Source organism: Etheostoma spectabile, chromosome 15 (assembly GCF_008692095.1).
Source record: "Etheostoma spectabile isolate EspeVRDwgs_2016 chromosome 15, UIUC_Espe_1.0, whole genome shotgun sequence".
Classification (NCBI taxonomy): domain Eukaryota; kingdom Metazoa; phylum Chordata; class Actinopteri; order Perciformes; family Percidae; genus Etheostoma; species Etheostoma spectabile.
Window position 1 is genome coordinate 11,396,384 of NC_045747.1, and position 17,321 is coordinate 11,413,704.

Sequence of the window (17,321 nt, forward strand, 5' to 3'; positions counted from 1 at the left end):
CAACAGCCACATGCTGAGAATCAAAAACAACACACCTTCGCCTGTGTCGCGTTAGGTCACGGCAGTTTTCTGCTATGACGACCAGCCGCGGCTCGCCTCACGCATGAGGCGGTACTAATCTGCAATGGCAAAAGGAGGCGGGGCACCGCGGCTGAGACGAGGCGGGGCGAGTCGGGCAGGTACCATTAATGGAAATAACGCCGTAAGAGGAAACGCTAGGTCACTGAGCCTGGCCGTGTAGCCACTTATATACAAGTTTAAGATTAGCAAACTTATTAAAAATGATCGAAATTCAACATTGTTAATTGCAATGATGAGATCTTATCGGCTTCCTGTCCAAAATTGTAATTGCTCAATTGCATATTAAAAAGGCATTGTTATTGTAGGTGCTGCTTGTGACCAAGAGGTTACACAATAACTTGTTGTTGTGATGTGAAAAGATCATAGCATGCATGGAAGTGTTTGCAGCATGAAATGGGGGGCAGTCCCTAATAAGTCTAAATGTGTGTAAGTTTGCTTTTGCAACCCTGCTTGCCATTTTCACATTTTTCAAATTTTAATTGGGAGTCTGAGATATTTAACCTACCAAACCTGTTTGACATGTTGCCCATTTATCGTTAAATTGAACTCACTTAATTCTATTGTGGACCGAGCCCTGATAGAAAAGTAAACCGAAACAATTTACTGAAAGGCATGATATCTCAAACCATGCTGCTATGGAGTGTAGATGGTCTGACAGCTGGGTGGAGACAGACAGGGTTATTCTACCAGGTAGGTAGGTGTGTGTAATATATATATATATATATATATATATATATATATATATATGTATGAGCAATCTCTGTAAAGAAGCATGGACGGAAGCCAAACTGTAATGGACGTAGATAGTTATTGGATTCTACATTCTTGATTAACTGGCAAGCTACAACTTTCTCCAAAACTTTGAAAAAAAAATATATATATATGTAGGATGTTTGTGAATATATGAGGACTATTTGGCCTATAGTTATATGACTGCTCAATGGCCCTGATTTCAAAATTGGTATCACTCTTGCTTACTCACTTAGACATAACAACATAGGGAAATCGGGTCCAGGTTGAAAACAAACCAATAGTTACCCTATTTCAAAAAGTATATGGTAGAATAAAGTTAAATACCTGCACGTCCTTAAAAAGCATTCACACAATAATAAGTAAGTGTAATAAGCTAGTGTCTCTAAACTTACCTCAATTATTACTTGTCTAATGGTAGTTGTACATTTTTTTTGTAGCTCTTTTCGGTGTTTTAATTTGTAGACGGTCCCTAAGCTCTGGTCTCTCCACCGGCTGCTCGTACAGACCAATGTTATTTCTTCAGGTTGAAGGACGGTTCGTTTGGATGAAAATGAGTTTGTAGCTCGTTGTTAACCTTGCTACGGTAGGAAAGATGCGTCGTTTGTAATTTGACAACAGAGTAATTGATCCCGGAAGTTCGAATCTGTGAATGTCTTTCTAACTTTACCGAAGTCAGATACTAAACAGCTAAAACCATTTGGACGTTCTTGGACACTACACGCGCGCACGTGAAAAACCTGTTTCAGCTTGTTGTGAAACGTGATGGTGACACTCATCTCTCTTCAACGGAAACTCCTGTGTTAAGGACATTTTTGTTTAGACAATAAACGTTTAATTAGTTGAAACCTACCGGCGTTTTTAGAGTCTCCTACATCCAGGCAGGTCCCACATGAAACCAGAGTTGCTAGCTGCCATTTAATTACAGACGAAGTCTTTGAGGTGCTCTCCCTGTCGTCCGCCCGTTCAAGTCGACGCCTCTCTGACTCTCAGATGAGCTGGACTCGACAGACCAGACAGGTATCAGTGCTGCCTCCAACTGCAACCTGAAATATGGGGAAAACCATACACGCATTGGGTCTTAGCCTACTTCTTGGTGCTCGAGAATTGGCTTTGAGAATCTTTCTCACAATCCACATCAAATGTTATTACTCAAATAGTTTCAGCTCAAGTGGAAGTGTTTTCCTCACTTTCCTCAAGTTAGCTCTGTGTGAGTGCATTAGAGACGTTGCTCCCAAATAATAGAGATAAAACCTAAATATCTATTTTGTTTCTATATCTCAAATACTCGGAGCTACAAGTGAAGGAAGCAATTTATTTTGAGTAATCACTACGCCAAAACAGTAACCATTAAAGCTTAAATAAATAAAAAACAACTGGGAACTTGAACAGAACTAGTCCCAATATAGGAACACCTTAAGGCAACGGAACATAAAACCAAAAACGGACTTTGACTGACTGACATGCTCATTCATATTGGCAATAAAACCGATAATTGCTCTGTTAATTATTTTAGAGATATTAACTGTATTTAGTCACGATAGTACTGATATTAATGTCTATTATATGAAATTGCCTAGAGTGAATGGTTGCAGACCCCCACTGTGCAGTCTTTTCCAGTGCAGGGTTCATTGTCAGGGCCGCACGTTCAGCACCGACAAGACGTAGCAACACGTTTTAATGTATAGTGTATACTTCTTTAAACTGAAACGAGGGGTGCGTTGAACACACTGTTAGAGACACGTCTCTGCTGATTAGGTATCACCTGTGACACAGCCATCAAACGAGACACACTCACCCAACGAGAGACAACATATCTACGTTGCACACCGTCCCGAGAAAACAGGTTCAACACGGGAAGCGTAGCAAAACGGTGCACACCGTTTTGAGATTGAACGTACCCCTGGTCGCCGGTCAGTTACTAGCGTAAAGTCCATAGACTGTTTTTACAGTCTTGTAAAGTCCATAGGCATAACATACTTCTGGGTAAAACCTTCAAAATTAAGAAATCCAATGAGCAGAAAAGTTTCTCATGTGCAAAAATGGAAATAAAGTGTGGACAAAACATATCACTAGCTATTTGTTGAAACACATTGCACGCTGTATAAATGGCTATGAAAATCGTAAAGAATAATGATCAGTCTTAATATCTGTATTATTCCTGAAGAGAATGCAGCTGCAGATTGGAATTGCAGATGTCGACATGCTGATGTGCACCATCTACAAGCTATGAGACAGTACTAGATAACTTGTTTGCAAGCAATAACTTAGTGTTTTTATATTTTGCAGTATAAACCTGCAAAATGAAACTGAAGCAGATTTGTATCTGAATATCTGAAACTAAGCAATCGTTACAGCGCAACTCTGTCCTGTACACTATTACACACTATTATTCCACACTGTACACTATTTGAAAAGAATGAGGTGTGTGTGTGTGTGTGGGGGGGGGTGACGAGGAGGCAAAAAACCTCAATGAAATTGTAATGTAACAGTAAAAAACTAAATTGTATTTTTGAGTATCTTGACACTGGTTAGTGCAACAATGTTGTTCCATCAGTATTATCATTATTCAAACAGGAGTACTAATGTAAAACATAAATACATAAAGTGTCAAAACTGCAGGAGATACTATGCTTTTTGTCTGTAGCTGGCAACGTTGTTTCTGAACTGAAGTGTAGTTGTTACTTTCCTTCCTGCCACAAGTTAACTTCCTATTGTGAATCTGCTAAATGAAAATGAGGAAACTCCATACCAGTTCCTAGAGGAATTTCACATAAAAAAGACAGAATTTAGTTTTTTTATTTTCTATAAAAGAGATGTTTATTCAATGATCATAACAGACTGAATCAGAGACCTCAATAGACCACTCACATACCAAACAAAAAAAAAAAAAAAAAAAAAAAAATCGAGGATAATGTTTGAACAAAACCCCCAAAACAGAACAAATGTAACACAAAATAAAATACCTGAATAAAGCAAACTCTGGGCTGAGCTGCAGGTCAGCACATTCTCTGTACAACTCATGGCACATTATGTCCAGAACAGTTATTGTGAAAAGGAAAAAAAAAAAGGCTAAAAAGGAATGAAGTTTGTTTTTACCCTTTCAAAACCGGTCTAATAAAAATTCTATGTTCATATATGGTGGACTTCAATGAAATTAAAAAAGGTGACTTTAGCACAGGAACAAGTTTTACTGAAGTACTGTTTATCCTCCTCATCAATAGAATGATCATCTACATTGGGGAACATGCCTCCTGCACCACACTTTAAAAGGAACACACACACACACACACACACACACACACACACACACACACACACCACACACACACACACACACACACACAACACACACCACCCCCCCCCCACACACACACCACACACACACACACACACCCACACACACAACCACCACACACAAACACACACACACCCACACACACACCACACACACACAACCACACACCACACACACACACACACAACACACAACACAACGCTGAAACATATCTACCTAAAATCTGCTGATTGAACAAAATAAGAAATTAGCTGTCAGATGTGTACACTCATAGAAGTCCAGCTAAAACTAAATTTAAAACCCGAATATTGACAACGGGTGAAATATAAAACACTGTCTTGTCCTTTTTTTAGTAAATTTTTTTTTTAGTTTTTTTTTTTAACACAAACTCTTTCAAAAATCTCCCTCCCCATTCAAATATTACACCACCCATTCCTGACCTGCCCCCTTTCTAAACCCCCTCAAAGTGTAATATAAGCCAACAAGAATTGCAATACAATACAGGCACTGGAGAAAAACACCATAAGAGACAAGTGAAGAGGACGAGATGCATTCCGATTTTAACCCATCCCAATGTCTCCAAGAACAGAATTATAACTCACATCCACTATTATCGAACAAGAACAAAGATATAATGAAAAAAAATTTTTTTTCCAGAGTTTTACATTTCTTAACTTATGTTTGTCTTTTCATTTTGTGTTGACAGTTTGCCCTCAGTCAATTAGAATTTAAACTAAGTGGGAGCTCCTTCCGCTCCCTTCAGCTATTTTTTACTAAACCTGATTCAAGTAACAGCTATAGGAAAGTGTTAAGTTTCTGTCTTGCCCCTGATTGCCCCTTCCTGCCTAGAGCACTCTACCTGTTGACATGTGTTCAAAATCTTTAGGGAAGATCAGAGCGCACACACACACACACACACAGAGGGAAGGGCAAGGGGCTCCTCACCTTCTCATTTTTTTAACTGATCCAGTAGTGTGACTGTTGCAAACAGGCCAATGATATCAACATTTCCAACTTTATGTCTCAAAGTGTAATACAAAAAATGGTGCAACACTTGTAGTGAAATTATATTCCAAATAAAGCTCAGAAACGGCCGGACCTTTCCCCTCTTCTGCTTTAAATGAAAAACACAAGGCATGATTAAAACTTCAACAGATTCTGTCTTTGATAAATACGTGATGGAACTATGATAATGCATATATTCAGGGTTTGTTTTTTTTGTCACTAGCTACCTACCATATTTTAGGACAAGTAATTTAGCATAAAAGATAATGGGTTGTTTGGCATAGACATAGGTGGTGGAGTGTGATAGTATGTAGATTCAAAGACCTAAAGAGAAAAAAAGAAAGATCCAAAATAAACAGTTATTGTAGTATAAGAAAATACTTCTTTACAGTAGATACTAAGATGATGAAAAAAGCTCTGCACTGCACCTACTCTTGGTTGTAATTGTTATTAGTTTCTCCATGTGTGCAGGCCACAGAACATAATGGTCTGTTTAGGAAAGAGGTGTAAGGCAAACTGTACCTTCTCTGCTGAGAAATATACATGATTTACAGTATGGAAGTTGCCCCCCCACCCCAACCATTTCATTTGTTCACTTACAACAATCAAAACAAAACATAAAAGACCAGTCTTCTTTACCACGTCAGACATCTGGCAGTTTTAAAACATCTGCACAGTCTGTCAGTACATTATCAGAGCATTTTCATAGTTTCATAGTTGTCTTTACTCTTGCAATTTATATTGGGTCCACGCACACTGTAAGAAGCAAGTGACAAAGGCAACTGTGCCAACAGGGGTCCTCTTTCTCCTGTTATGAGATACCAGGCAGGTAATGCCAAATTCCCAGTAAATGACATCCAAAACATGAGACTATTCTCATGTGTTGTGTGTGTGTTCCGTCCACAGGGGCAAAGCGAGCCGTGAGCGCCCGTCCAGCATTTATACTCGGTCTCCGAGGGCCTGTCACATCTACAGTACATGCAGTCTGTGTCCCTCTGTGGTGCGTGGTCGCCAGGTCTCTCTTTAGAGGAAGTTTACATTATGCAAGTTTTTTTCTCCTTTTTTTGCAGTTTCGTTTCAGTTGCCCCATTCCTCAAAACAGATTCTCCTCAAAGATAGCCATTAAGTCACTTTGGAAATTCATGTCAATAGTTGCTGCCATCTGGAGAGAGAAAAGAACAACTAAGCATTCCCATGTCCTTCAAACTTCTGGAAAATCCAACTATAGCTAGTAATGTAAATACAATTATAATGTGCTATTGCTTCTGTTTGAGTTCAAATTGAGCTCTTAATCTATGTTGCACATCTTTGATAATTCACCATCTTTTGTATTACATGTTACAATTATCATCATATAAAAAAGGTACATAAAACTAAAGAGTGCTATAGAGAATTATCTCACCGCTTCTCGCCTCCTCCTTTCCTGCTCTCGGCGGCGTGCTAGCTCCCTCTGTTGGTCGAGTGGGTTCTGTGCGGCAGGCTGAGGTGGTGTGGGGGATTGAGGAGGCTGCTGAATAGCAGCTGGCTGGGGCTCCTGCTGCTGCTGCTGCTGCTGCTGCTGTTGTTGCTGTTGCTGTTGTTGTTGTTGCTGTTGCTGTTGTTGCGAAGGAGCCTGAACGTGTTGCTGCTCTAGACGCCTGCGTGGCTCCTCGTGCACTCTTCTGCTTGGCTCCATGATGTCCTCTTCATCTCGACCCCTGGAAAACAGTCAGGCCAAAGATTCACACCACAAGTACTTTTCACATTGCTGTAAGCTGGGGGTTCACACCTGGTTTTATGTAAAACTACAAGGCCAGAAAACCAAGATAACTCGTGTAACTTACTTAAAATATACAAAACATGGATAAGGAGCTTTTTCAAAAAGGAAACAGCTAGAAGGTTTCTTGACTACTTGGGGGATGTTAGAGGCAGAAGGTTGAACACTGGTAAGCGGAGCTTGCAGACAGACAGACAGACAGACAGACAGACAGACAGACACAGACACAGACACACACACACACACCTAGTGGATTATTAGGAACACCATACTAATACTGTGTTTGACCCCCTTTCGCCTTCAGAACTGCCTTAATTCTATGTGGCATTGATTCAACAAGGTGCTGAAAGCATTCTTTAGAAATGTTGGTCCATATTGATAGGATAGCATTTTACAGTTGATGGAGATTTGTGGGATGCACATCCAGGGCACAAAGCTCCCGTTCCACCACATCCCAAAGATGTTCTATTGGGTGGAGATCTGGTGACTGTGGGGGCCATTTTAGTACAGTGAACTCATTGTCATGTTCAAGAAACCAATTTGAAATGATTTGAGCTTTGTGACAGGGTGCATTATCCTGCTGGAAGTAGCCATCAGAGGACGGGTACATGGTGGCCATAAAGGGATGGACATGGTCAGAAACAATGCTCAGGTAGGCCGTGGCATTTAAACAATGCCCAATTGGCACTAAGGGGCCTTGAGTGTGCCAAGAAAACATCCCCCACACCATTACACCACCACCACCAGCCTGCACAGTGGTAACAAGGCATGATGGATCCATGTTCTCATTCTGTTTACGCCAAATTCTGACTTTACCATCTGAGGGTCTCAACAGAAATCGAGACTCATCAGACCATGCAACATTTTTCCAGTCTTCAACTATCCAATTTTGGTGAGCTCTTGCAAATTGTAGCCTCTTTTTCCTATTTGTAGTGGAGATGAGTGGTACCCGGTGGGGTCTTCTGCTGTTGTAGTCCATCCGCCTTAAGGTTGTGCGTGTTGTGGCTTCACAAATGCTTTGCTGCATACCTCGGTTGTAACGAGTGGTTATTTCAGTCAAAGTTGCTTTTCTATCAGCTTGAATCATCGGCCCATTCTCCTTTGACCTCTAGCATCAACAAGGCATTTTCGCCCACAGGACTGCCGCATACTGGATGTTTTTCCTTTTTCACACCATTCTTTGTAAACCCTAGAAATGGTTGTGTGTGAAAATCCCAGTAACTGAGCAGATTGTGAAATACTCAGACCGGCCCGTCTGGCACCAACAACCATGCCACGCTCCAAAATTGCTTAAATCATCTTTCTTTCCCATTCTGACATTCAGTTTGGAGTTCAGGAGATTGTCTTGACCAGGACCACACCCCTAAACCCATTGAAGCATCTGCCATGTGATTGGTTATTAGATAATTGCATTAATGAGAAATTGAACAGGTGTTCTAGTAATCCTTTAGGTGAGCGCACACACACACACACACACACACACACACACACACACACACACACACACACACACACACACACACACACACACACACACACACACACACACACACACACACACACACACACACACACACACACACACACACACCCATACCCACACACACACACACACACACACACACGGTTGCAAAAATCAAATACAAATTCGAGCATTGTATCCCAAATTCAAGCACTTTTCAAACCTTGAAAACATCAAAATTCAAGCATGTTCAAGGATTTCAAGCACCACTATGAACCCTGTTATTAACTTTCATTTTCTCTTCTATCTAGCTTCGTGGAGCAAATGTACATACAAATTAAGACAGGTGTATATTCTCAAAACACCAGGTTCTCTCAGGAGGTAAACTTTGCAGCCCTGTATATTTTTCTCTTAAGTCTTCCTCTGGGAGAGCTTACCGTAGTTTGTCCTGCTCTCTCCGTAGTCTGTCTTTTTCCACCTGCTCAGCTTGGGCCTTCAGTGCTTTCTCCCTCTCCTCTTTCTCCCGGGCAGCACGACGGAACTGCTCAAAACTGTCACTTGATGACTTCACTGCAGATAAGGGTGTAGATGTGGACTTTTGTGCCAGGCTGGCCCATGAGCCCATATTCTTCAGTTTCACATCCTGAGAAAACACACACAGAGAGAAAGGAAGAAGAGCCACATTGATTATCAATCATGATCAAAAATCTTGAAAGATGCTAAACAATAAAGTTCATACATTCTCACGAACTGAAAGAGGTGTACGAGATAATTTAAATAAGTGACTATTACACCCACCTGTACCTTTTTGGGGGCAATGGGCGCCTTGGACTCCTGCTTGAACTTATCCTTGTCTTGCAGAGAGGAGGGCGGTCCACTGGACTGAGAGGAGCGGATGACAGGTCGCAAGCTGTCCATGGACTTTACATCTGCTCAACACAAGTACATGCACACACAAGCATAGTCTTAATATCTTGTGTAACTTCTTCATTTTGTGCTTGTTAACCACAGAAAGCCAGAAGAAAAACAAGAAGTCTTGGTACTCACTCTGTTGGCCGTGGCCTGGCTGAGAAGGCTTGTTATCAGGATGTTTGTGATGGTCTGGTCTCATTGCAGGGTTAAATGGCTCTCCTCGTATCACTGGTGATGGAGGAAGTTTCTCCTCCTTTACCACACTATGGCTCACAGGGGCCCTCTGCTGCATCACAAGCAAACAGAGTCCAAGTCAGACACAGGCATGTGGAGACATACAATAAGCCGTGCACTTGATGGTTTCTAAAATGGTTTTTCACCTTTTTGGGCTGCATGTTGTGAGGTGGGGACTGGTGAGACACAGGTGGATACTGGGGAAGTTGTGGGGAATGCATCATGAGAGGGGATGGGTTGTCCCTCATGTGACCTGTCAACAGAAGGGAGTGCCTTAAAACGTGAGCCAACAAATTGTTTACAGCAACAGTCTTTTTTGCTTCTACAACCAGTAACACAAATAAATGTTTGTCTCATTTTCTCAGACTCACCTGCATTGTAAAGGTCAGCCTTGGTTGGCCGAGGAGAGGGCTGCTCTTGCTGTTGCTGGATGATCTGCTGTGCTTTGTTGGTGGGCATGGATACCTTGTGTTGTGATCCCTGGGACTGACCAGCTAGTCCAGGACCCTGCTGGTAGTTCAGTTGTTGCGGTTGTGGCTGCTGTTGCTGCGGCAGAGTGTGCTGCATGTGGTGGGCCTGGTGTAGAGGGATCTGTTGGGGCGGGGCCTGATGTGATGGGGCTGGCTGAGCCTGGGACTGAATAGGGAGCCGGGGAGGTGGCAGCGTGGTCTGAGAGGAGAGTTGAGATTGTCCCTGGACCGACTGCAGAAGAGAGATCTGTCCCGTTTGTTGTTGTTGTAGTTGTTGCTGCTGCTGTTGTTGCTGCTGCTGTTGTTGTTGTTGTTGTTGTTGCTGCTGCTGTTGCTGTTGTTGTTGTTGTTGCTGCTGCTGTTGTTGTTGTTGCTGCTGTTGCTGTTGTTGCTGCTGCTGCTGCTGCTGACGAGCCTGGGCCTGGAGCAATTGCATGGACTGCTGGGGCTGACGGGCTTGCTGGAACTGCTGCAGGTATAACTGTACTTGGTTCATAGGCGTTGTAGACCCTGGCTCTTCATCATCCTCCAGCAGCATCTGGGGAGGCTGGGAAGACAGCAAGCCCTGGGGTGTGAGTGTTGGAGGGGACATGGGCCGTTGGTGCAGGGGCTGAGGAGGGTGAAGGATCTGGGAGGAAAGCTGGTGCTGTGGTGGTGCTGCTGACTGGGGCTGGAGTTGCTGCTGAGGCAGTTGTTGCTGCTGCAGGGTTGGCTGCTGCTGAGGAGGGGCTAATTGCTGTTGAGGGGGTTTGGGATGAAGAGGCGCTGCCTTGTGACTGGGTCGAGAAGGCTGCTGAGGCATGGAAATGTGCAATGCTAAGGTTGCACAGTTCCAGGAAAGGAAGAAGAAAAATAAAATATAACTGATACAAATTTGTTGTCACAAAACCGTGCGATTGTCATCCTTGACATGTTAACCTCAATATGCAAAAACGGCAGTTACATTTGCAAAATGTGTACATGGATTTTAGTAATTTTGTGGGAACTGATAAACACACCAAATGTATGAAAATGCTCAGCATCGTAATGTGCAATCTGACAATAATTATAAGCCCACGGTATTAAAGATACTACTGCAGAAGACATGAGTGCTTATTTACATATTTTCTGAACTCCAAAAAATGCTCATCACAGCAGTCCTATTAAATGTTTAATGATGCATGTAATACATTTTGAGTTTATTCTAAGAATGAGGTTGGATTTGAGTTCTTCTAAGAGCAAAGCATGAGTGTTGTGTGTGCCAATTTAAAAAAAAAACTGAATGGGGACTGGTTGACTTTCTAGGAGACATTTTTTCTTGGAGGGATTGAAGTTACACCTGTAGAAACAATGAAAATCTAGGTAGCAATTAGAATTTGACCTGTCGAAAGAGTAGCGGCCTGCATACAGCCTTACCTGGAGATGTGAGGACAGGATGCTGGTTGAGGAAGGGGTGGGTCTCAGGAGACACTTGCCCGGCAGAATGAGCGTTGAGGTGTGGAGGTGCGGGTGAGGAGGAGTTGCCTGCGTGGTGGGACAGATGCAAAAGGGGCTGGCCGAAAGGTGGCAGGGACTCAAAGCTAGTCTCCAGTAACTGGGATGACTCTAGAGCAGCTACAGGGGGAGCAATGAAGCCTGCAGGAGATGGCTGATGCTGCTGCTTCATCTGACTGCTGGACTGAAGGCCTGCAATTTGGGAATGAAGCCCAGTCTGAGCAGGGCCACTCTGAATGTGTACATGCGGATGTGTCTTCTTCCCCTCCTTCACAGACTGACCCTTCTTCTTATGATTCTGATGCTTTATTATTCCTGAAAATATGTGGAAATGAAGATTTAACACTTAATTTAGCATTTTTGATTATGGGCATTTAAACTGTCAAATTTGCAATAATCACCTGTCCCCTCAGCTTCGCTGTCTGTGCTGGAGCCGCTGCTCTCTGAAGAAGATCCAGTCTTTTTGGAGGTAGCCATCGACTCCACAGGCTTCTCAACTGCAAAGCAACAACTATGTGTTAATGCACTTCAAGTAAAGCCTTAACTCAGAAATTTCACAAACCTACACAAACTAGAAAAATCACCTACTCAGGTGTGCTGGGTGACTGGTTTCCTAGAGTGACTTACCTGGAACTTTTCTCTTCTTGCGGAGGCAGGAAGACACATATCTTTCCAGCTCGCGCAAAGTGGAGGGCTTTAGCGTCTCAAAGTCAATCTCAATCTCATCAGGGTTTGAGTTTTTTAGTGAGGGCTCTCTAGACTGGATGATATGCACTACACGGCCGAGCTTGTCACCAGGAAGCTTGTTGATGTCCAGGCTTAGCTGCCTCTTCTCCTCATACGTCATAGGCTTGCACTTTTCTGATCTGATTTCAGTTGATGACCCAGCGGCCCCCAAATCGTCTTCCAGGCTAGGAACCGGCAGCAGGCTGGAGGGGTGATTGCTTTTCATCCCTTCTTTTTTACTAGAGGCAAAACACAAATGTTTGATTTATTAATATACACTACTGACTAGCCTTTAGAAGAAGATATAATAAATGGCTGAAGAAACATCTAATATCACTGAGTTTCTCTAAATGACTGCCTGACATCGAGACAGTTTATACAAGTTGAATGCTCACCTGGGTTTTTTCTTGGGTACAACCTCTTTGTTGTTATTGTTACTGGTCTTGGTCTTCTTAGAGAGCTGTGGAACAGGTGTAGCATCCTGGATCTCATCTACAATGCCCAACATGCCTCCTTTCTTCTTATGCTTTTCTTTTTTCTTCTCCTTTTTTTCCTTCTCTTTTCTCTTTGGTTTGCTGGCTTGTGGTTGGGATAAGGCAGCCAGCTGCTCGTGGACAGCCTTCAACTGTGTCAAGAAAAGAGACCAGTTCTCAACAAAAAGTAACAAGGACTTGACAACATTTTTGCCACCCCCTTAAATCTACTCTGGTCACTGACCTGTTCCTGGAGCTCTGCCAACCTCTGGGCTCTCTCCTCTTCCGAGTCATCTGTGGATGACTCAGACTCAGAGGATGAGTCACTGGAGCTGTCGGAAGATGACGCGACATGGGCCAAAGGAGGTTGGGGCTTAACAGGGGCAGGATGGTGAAGTGTTGGAGCTGGGGCAGGAACCAGTGGCTTGATCTCAGGTTCATCTGGCATCTTGGCAAAGCGCATCTCAAAGACATCCTATAAAATGAAACAAAACAAACAAGCTAAGCAAAACACATGTTTGTGGAAAGACACTCTAAACACCAACAAACAGGCACAAAGGCAGAAATTAGTAGGATGTGATAAACTGGGCATAAGTCAACAATATATTGTAAATCCAACAAATACAATGTCATAAGCTTCACCTCCAGATAAATAGTAATAAACATGAACCCGTTGTAAAAATTAAATTGGGTTAGTACATTGACTGAGTGCTCAGGTAGCATCCTGGCAAAAGTATGTGTTCTACTGTGAACATATTTTAATTCATTTCTTTAACATTTCAAGCAAATGTCCAAAATACATGTTTACAAACTAAAACAGTGGCATGCCTTAACTTTTCTCTCAGTAAATACACTGCAAGATTATGTAGTGTAACTACAAAACTTGGATAACAAACATTATGGTATAGACTATTACCGTATATATAATTGAATTCTATCTTGATGAATGCCTGCCCTTTTTACCTGAGCACCATTGTTTGCATGCTAGACTATATTTACCTGTAGCTTGCGTGCCATAGCTACCACCTCGTGGTCTGGTGGATTATATTTGTAGCAGTTGGAAAACATTAATCGTACGTCAGCTGCAAACTCCTGGGGTTCTCGGTATTGCCTATTCTCCAGCTTGGCCTATTAAAACACATCAAGGACATTAATTACTTCTTCCCATGCCATAGATCCTCTCTATACAATATAGTAAGGTACTGTTAATAAACTATGCCGTCTACAACACACCTTGATGGAGCTGAGGTCCATTGGAAATTTGATGATATCGTGATAATCATGTAGTCCCAGTGCAGCCACATCAACAGGTTTGTAGAATGGCCAGGCGTAAGCAGCATGCTTCTTGGACAGCATATCCCTAACCAGACTAGCGCAGTATCCCAGCTGATCCTGTGGTTTGGGGCTATGACCTCCACTTGGTCCACTCAGTCCCATCCCCATGCCTATGTGATGCTGGGAGTCGGGAGCATCCTTCTTTATCAGTTTTGTAGGCCGGGTACTCTCTCGCCTGGGTAGTGTCTTCCCAGATTTGGACTCTGCTGGTGAAGACTCACTCAGCTGGTCATTTGCTGTGGGCGTTGTAGTGTCAGCTTTCCTTTTCTGGCTCTTTCTTTGCTAGATAGAAGTGAATACAAAGAGAGCAGATAAATGGTGCGAAAGGGCAAGGAAATAAGTGATTAGAATGAGTTGCCCAAACTTAATCAAATCTTTCTACTGCTAAACACGCCCCCATGCTCAACACGCCCACCTGCCCAAGCATATTTCCCATATTTCAATCACACTCACTTTGGTCATGGTTATAGGGTTCTGCAGCATGGGGGCAGTGCTCTGGATGGATGCTGGAGGAAGGGAGGTCTGAGCAGGGGGAGGCACAGAAGTCATGATGGGAACTTGAGGAGCACAGTCTGATTGGCCCAGGGAGTAGGGAGCACCGAGCTGTGGCGCATGACTGGGTAATGTTGGGGCCACGTGGGACGGCAGGGCCTGCATCAAAGGCTGGGGAGGTAGTGAAGGCGGGCCCTGCACTGGTCCTCTGGTCTGCGGTGCTGCTGAGAGGTTTGACAGACCACGCGTTTGAGGAGTCAAGGACGAAGAATCAATGATGGGCCCTGGTTTCAAGTTCAGACCTTCATGAGAGAACAAGACACTCAAATAAATATCCTGTCTTACAGAGGCCAGCGCCAAGAACACATGTTGTTAGCAAAAGATACTGTAAAGCGGTAAATCACATACCTCCGTCTCTTCGGCCACGGCCACGTCCTTTCCCTGTCATGACAACAATCTCAGTTTCTTCCTGAGGCATTTCTGTGACCCTTTGGAGGAAAACCTTCTCTAGAGACTCAGCCATTAAGACTATGTCATCTCCAGGCTGAGGAAGAGACAAACACACTTAGCAAAAGTGGAGGCATATCACAATCTTTAGCACTTTTTTTGGTAACAATGGCTCCAGTGTTCTATGTTACCTTGTTGTATATGTAGCAGTTGGTGAACATTGTGTTGAAGTCTTGGATACATTCTTGGGCATTCCAGTAGTAACTGTTTTCAAGCCTTTTCTTGATTGTTCCCATGTCCATAGGAGTTTTGATTATTGTGTAGTAGTCCTGAAAAGGTTGCATAGAAGTACGTCAACAATGTAGAAATGCACGTTTTTTGTAACAATGTGACATTCTCTACCGGCAAAATGAAGGTGTTGTTCTTTGATTTTAAGTTAACTTCAAAATCTTAAAAAAACAAAAAAAACAACGTCTCTCTTTCTCATTGCAATTTTTCCATCAATGAAGCAATACATTTGGCGTGCGTTGTCAATTTTATACTTTTGGATAATTTTAGATTTCATCCATGATGCATACCATCTGATATCCCTTATTAAGATGTATAATAAAGTTTGTAAGACATTTAAGAGAAGAGGATTTTTAAAGCATGTCAGTTTTCCACACTCTCTCTAGCATTCACTGTGTTCATCAATAAGCATAAAATAGTCTCTAATCTGAAGCTAGGTCTATGGATGTGCACACACTGATATAAAAACATTCAACTCAGCTACAATAAAATAAAAAAATAATTAATTCACACTGATTTTACATTGAACAACAATGAATGGTACCATTTGATTTCTTCTCAAATGAGTCCTAATATCTAAAACAATGCTGTACACATACAGTAAAGGACAGGGGTGACCTAGTTGCTTTGCACACAGTAATAAACATAAATCATCACAAATCAACTTGTAAGAAACAGATAGATGTACAGCTGGTGTGTGTAGATGCAGACAACCTGGCAATTATGCGATGCCTAATGTGTCCATGAATGTTTGGAGGTATGTGGCATCATACACACAGAGACAAAGCTAGCACTCACAGGCAGGTTAAGTTTGATCGCATCCACTGGTATATGAAAGGGCCAGGCAAACTGGTGCTTCCACAGGGCCTTCACCACCACCTTGAGCAGGTACTGCAGCTGATTGGTCTGGCGCTTTGGCCTGTTGGGATTGATGTACTCTGGGGGTGGGGGGTTGCCCATTTGCTGGGCCTGCCCCTGGCTGCTGCTGCTGCCCGACATCTGCGCTGCATCCAGGCCGTCCCCCATTCTAACAGGGTTGGGCGCGGGCTCGGGCCCCAGAGCAGGAGCTGCAGGGGCAGGGGTAGTGGTGTTGGCAGGACACCAGTTCAGTCTTGGCCCCGGCACAGACTCCACTGACAGAGCACCACTGATCCCATTGCACTCCTCGCTGGACTCTCTGGAGAGAAAAAAAAAAATACTGTCCTTAGCATATCTATAAACCATCTTTGATACAATTTCAATGTTTTTTGTCAGTAACAATCATTAACAAAATTGTATTGAATCAATCAGCGAATAGTAGACTTCCAATATCTTGTTTATTGTAATTGCACTGCAAGAAGCACTAGCATCTAATTCATTAAGCGTTTTATAGTTCTACATTGAATGCAGTGTATTTTTCTTTCATCTTCCAAACACGGTCCCATATGTTTAATGTAGGATTTAACGTTTCCCATGTACATGGTTGTTTTGTGCAAAGAGAGATGAACAAAAATATATTTAATCTTTATCTTAACCTGTGACTTTTGGAGAGGGCCCAACCAACATTGGAGACCACCTAAGTGTGGGACCTTAAGTTGTTGTGATTGACAAATGGTTCTCCAGATGTGAGGCCAAACAGTATAAAGGAGTCTGTTCACTTAGTGATCAGGTAGAAACTTGTCTGTGGCCGATCTGTGTATTCAACTGTATCTCCCACTGGAGTGTGTATGTTATCTATCTGAATAAAGCTGCATTTAATGCTGCATTTAATCTGAAAACATCTGAATCAGTCATCTGTGAAGTCTCCTCAATCCATTTCCAGATAGCACTATGGCCATGGAAAATAACGTATTTCTGATGGGCTGGCCTGACTCCTAAAATCTTATAAAAAGGTACACTGCAAATAACGTTCTGGTCAACAGTTTAAACACTACTGCAAATTAGTAAACAAAGTATATTGATCTGCAGTTTGTGCTACGTTATTAACTCTTACTGGTATCGTAGACAACATTGATATTTTCCATCATCGATTAATCAGCTGATAATTGTCTATTTAGTTAATAAAGTGTTAAACGGACAGCATTTATATGGCGCCTTCCTACCTTACCAGACAAAGAACTGTACAATTCTCACTCACACA

The 17,321-nt window shown here is 42.6% G+C and overlaps 2 protein-coding genes across 6 annotated transcripts in view; both read right to left on the bottom strand.

Annotated features, from left to right (window-relative positions):
• lpar2a (lysophosphatidic acid receptor 2a) overlaps window positions 1–1,819 on the bottom strand; it is a 10,436-nt gene extending 8,617 nt beyond the window's left edge. For both annotated transcript variants that reach the window (XM_032538601.1, XM_032538600.1), the window contains exon 1: window positions 1,685–1,819. The gene's annotated coding sequence lies outside the window, so the exon portion shown is untranslated. The remainder of the gene's footprint in view (window positions 1–1,684) is intronic.
• Window positions 1,820–3,926: 2,107 nt separating this feature from the next.
• Window positions 3,927–17,321, bottom strand: part of brd4 (bromodomain containing 4) — a 33,554-nt gene continuing 20,159 nt past the window's right edge. For 2 of the 4 annotated variants that reach the window (XM_032538528.1, XM_032538524.1), the window contains exons 2-20: window positions 16,001–16,379; window positions 15,106–15,243; window positions 14,876–15,011; window positions 14,429–14,769; window positions 13,874–14,257; window positions 13,640–13,768; window positions 12,885–13,115; window positions 12,563–12,792; window positions 12,069–12,406; window positions 11,843–11,938; window positions 11,364–11,756; window positions 10,372–10,784; window positions 9,870–10,287; window positions 9,645–9,751; window positions 9,400–9,550; window positions 9,151–9,281; window positions 8,790–8,995; window positions 6,537–6,831; window positions 4,486–6,296 (exon numbers count right to left, since the gene is read on the bottom strand). In XM_032538528.1, the coding sequence (XP_032394419.1) occupies window positions 6,228–6,296; window positions 6,537–6,831; window positions 8,790–8,995; window positions 9,151–9,281; window positions 9,400–9,550; window positions 9,645–9,751; window positions 9,870–10,287; window positions 10,372–10,784; window positions 11,364–11,756; window positions 11,843–11,938; window positions 12,069–12,406; window positions 12,563–12,792; window positions 12,885–13,115; window positions 13,640–13,768; window positions 13,874–14,257; window positions 14,429–14,769; window positions 14,876–15,011; window positions 15,106–15,243; window positions 16,001–16,228 (4,434 nt within the window). In that variant the 5' untranslated portion in view covers window positions 16,229–16,379 and the 3' untranslated portion in view covers window positions 4,486–6,227. Of the gene's footprint in view, window positions 6,297–6,536; window positions 6,832–8,789; window positions 8,996–9,150; window positions 9,282–9,399; window positions 9,551–9,644; window positions 9,752–9,869; window positions 10,288–10,371; window positions 10,785–11,363; window positions 11,757–11,842; window positions 11,939–12,068; window positions 12,407–12,562; window positions 12,793–12,884; window positions 13,116–13,639; window positions 13,769–13,873; window positions 14,258–14,428; window positions 14,770–14,875; window positions 15,012–15,105; window positions 15,244–16,000; window positions 16,380–17,321 lie in introns of all 4 variants that reach the window. The other 2 variants (XM_032538526.1, XM_032538527.1) reach the window with 2 other exon arrangements.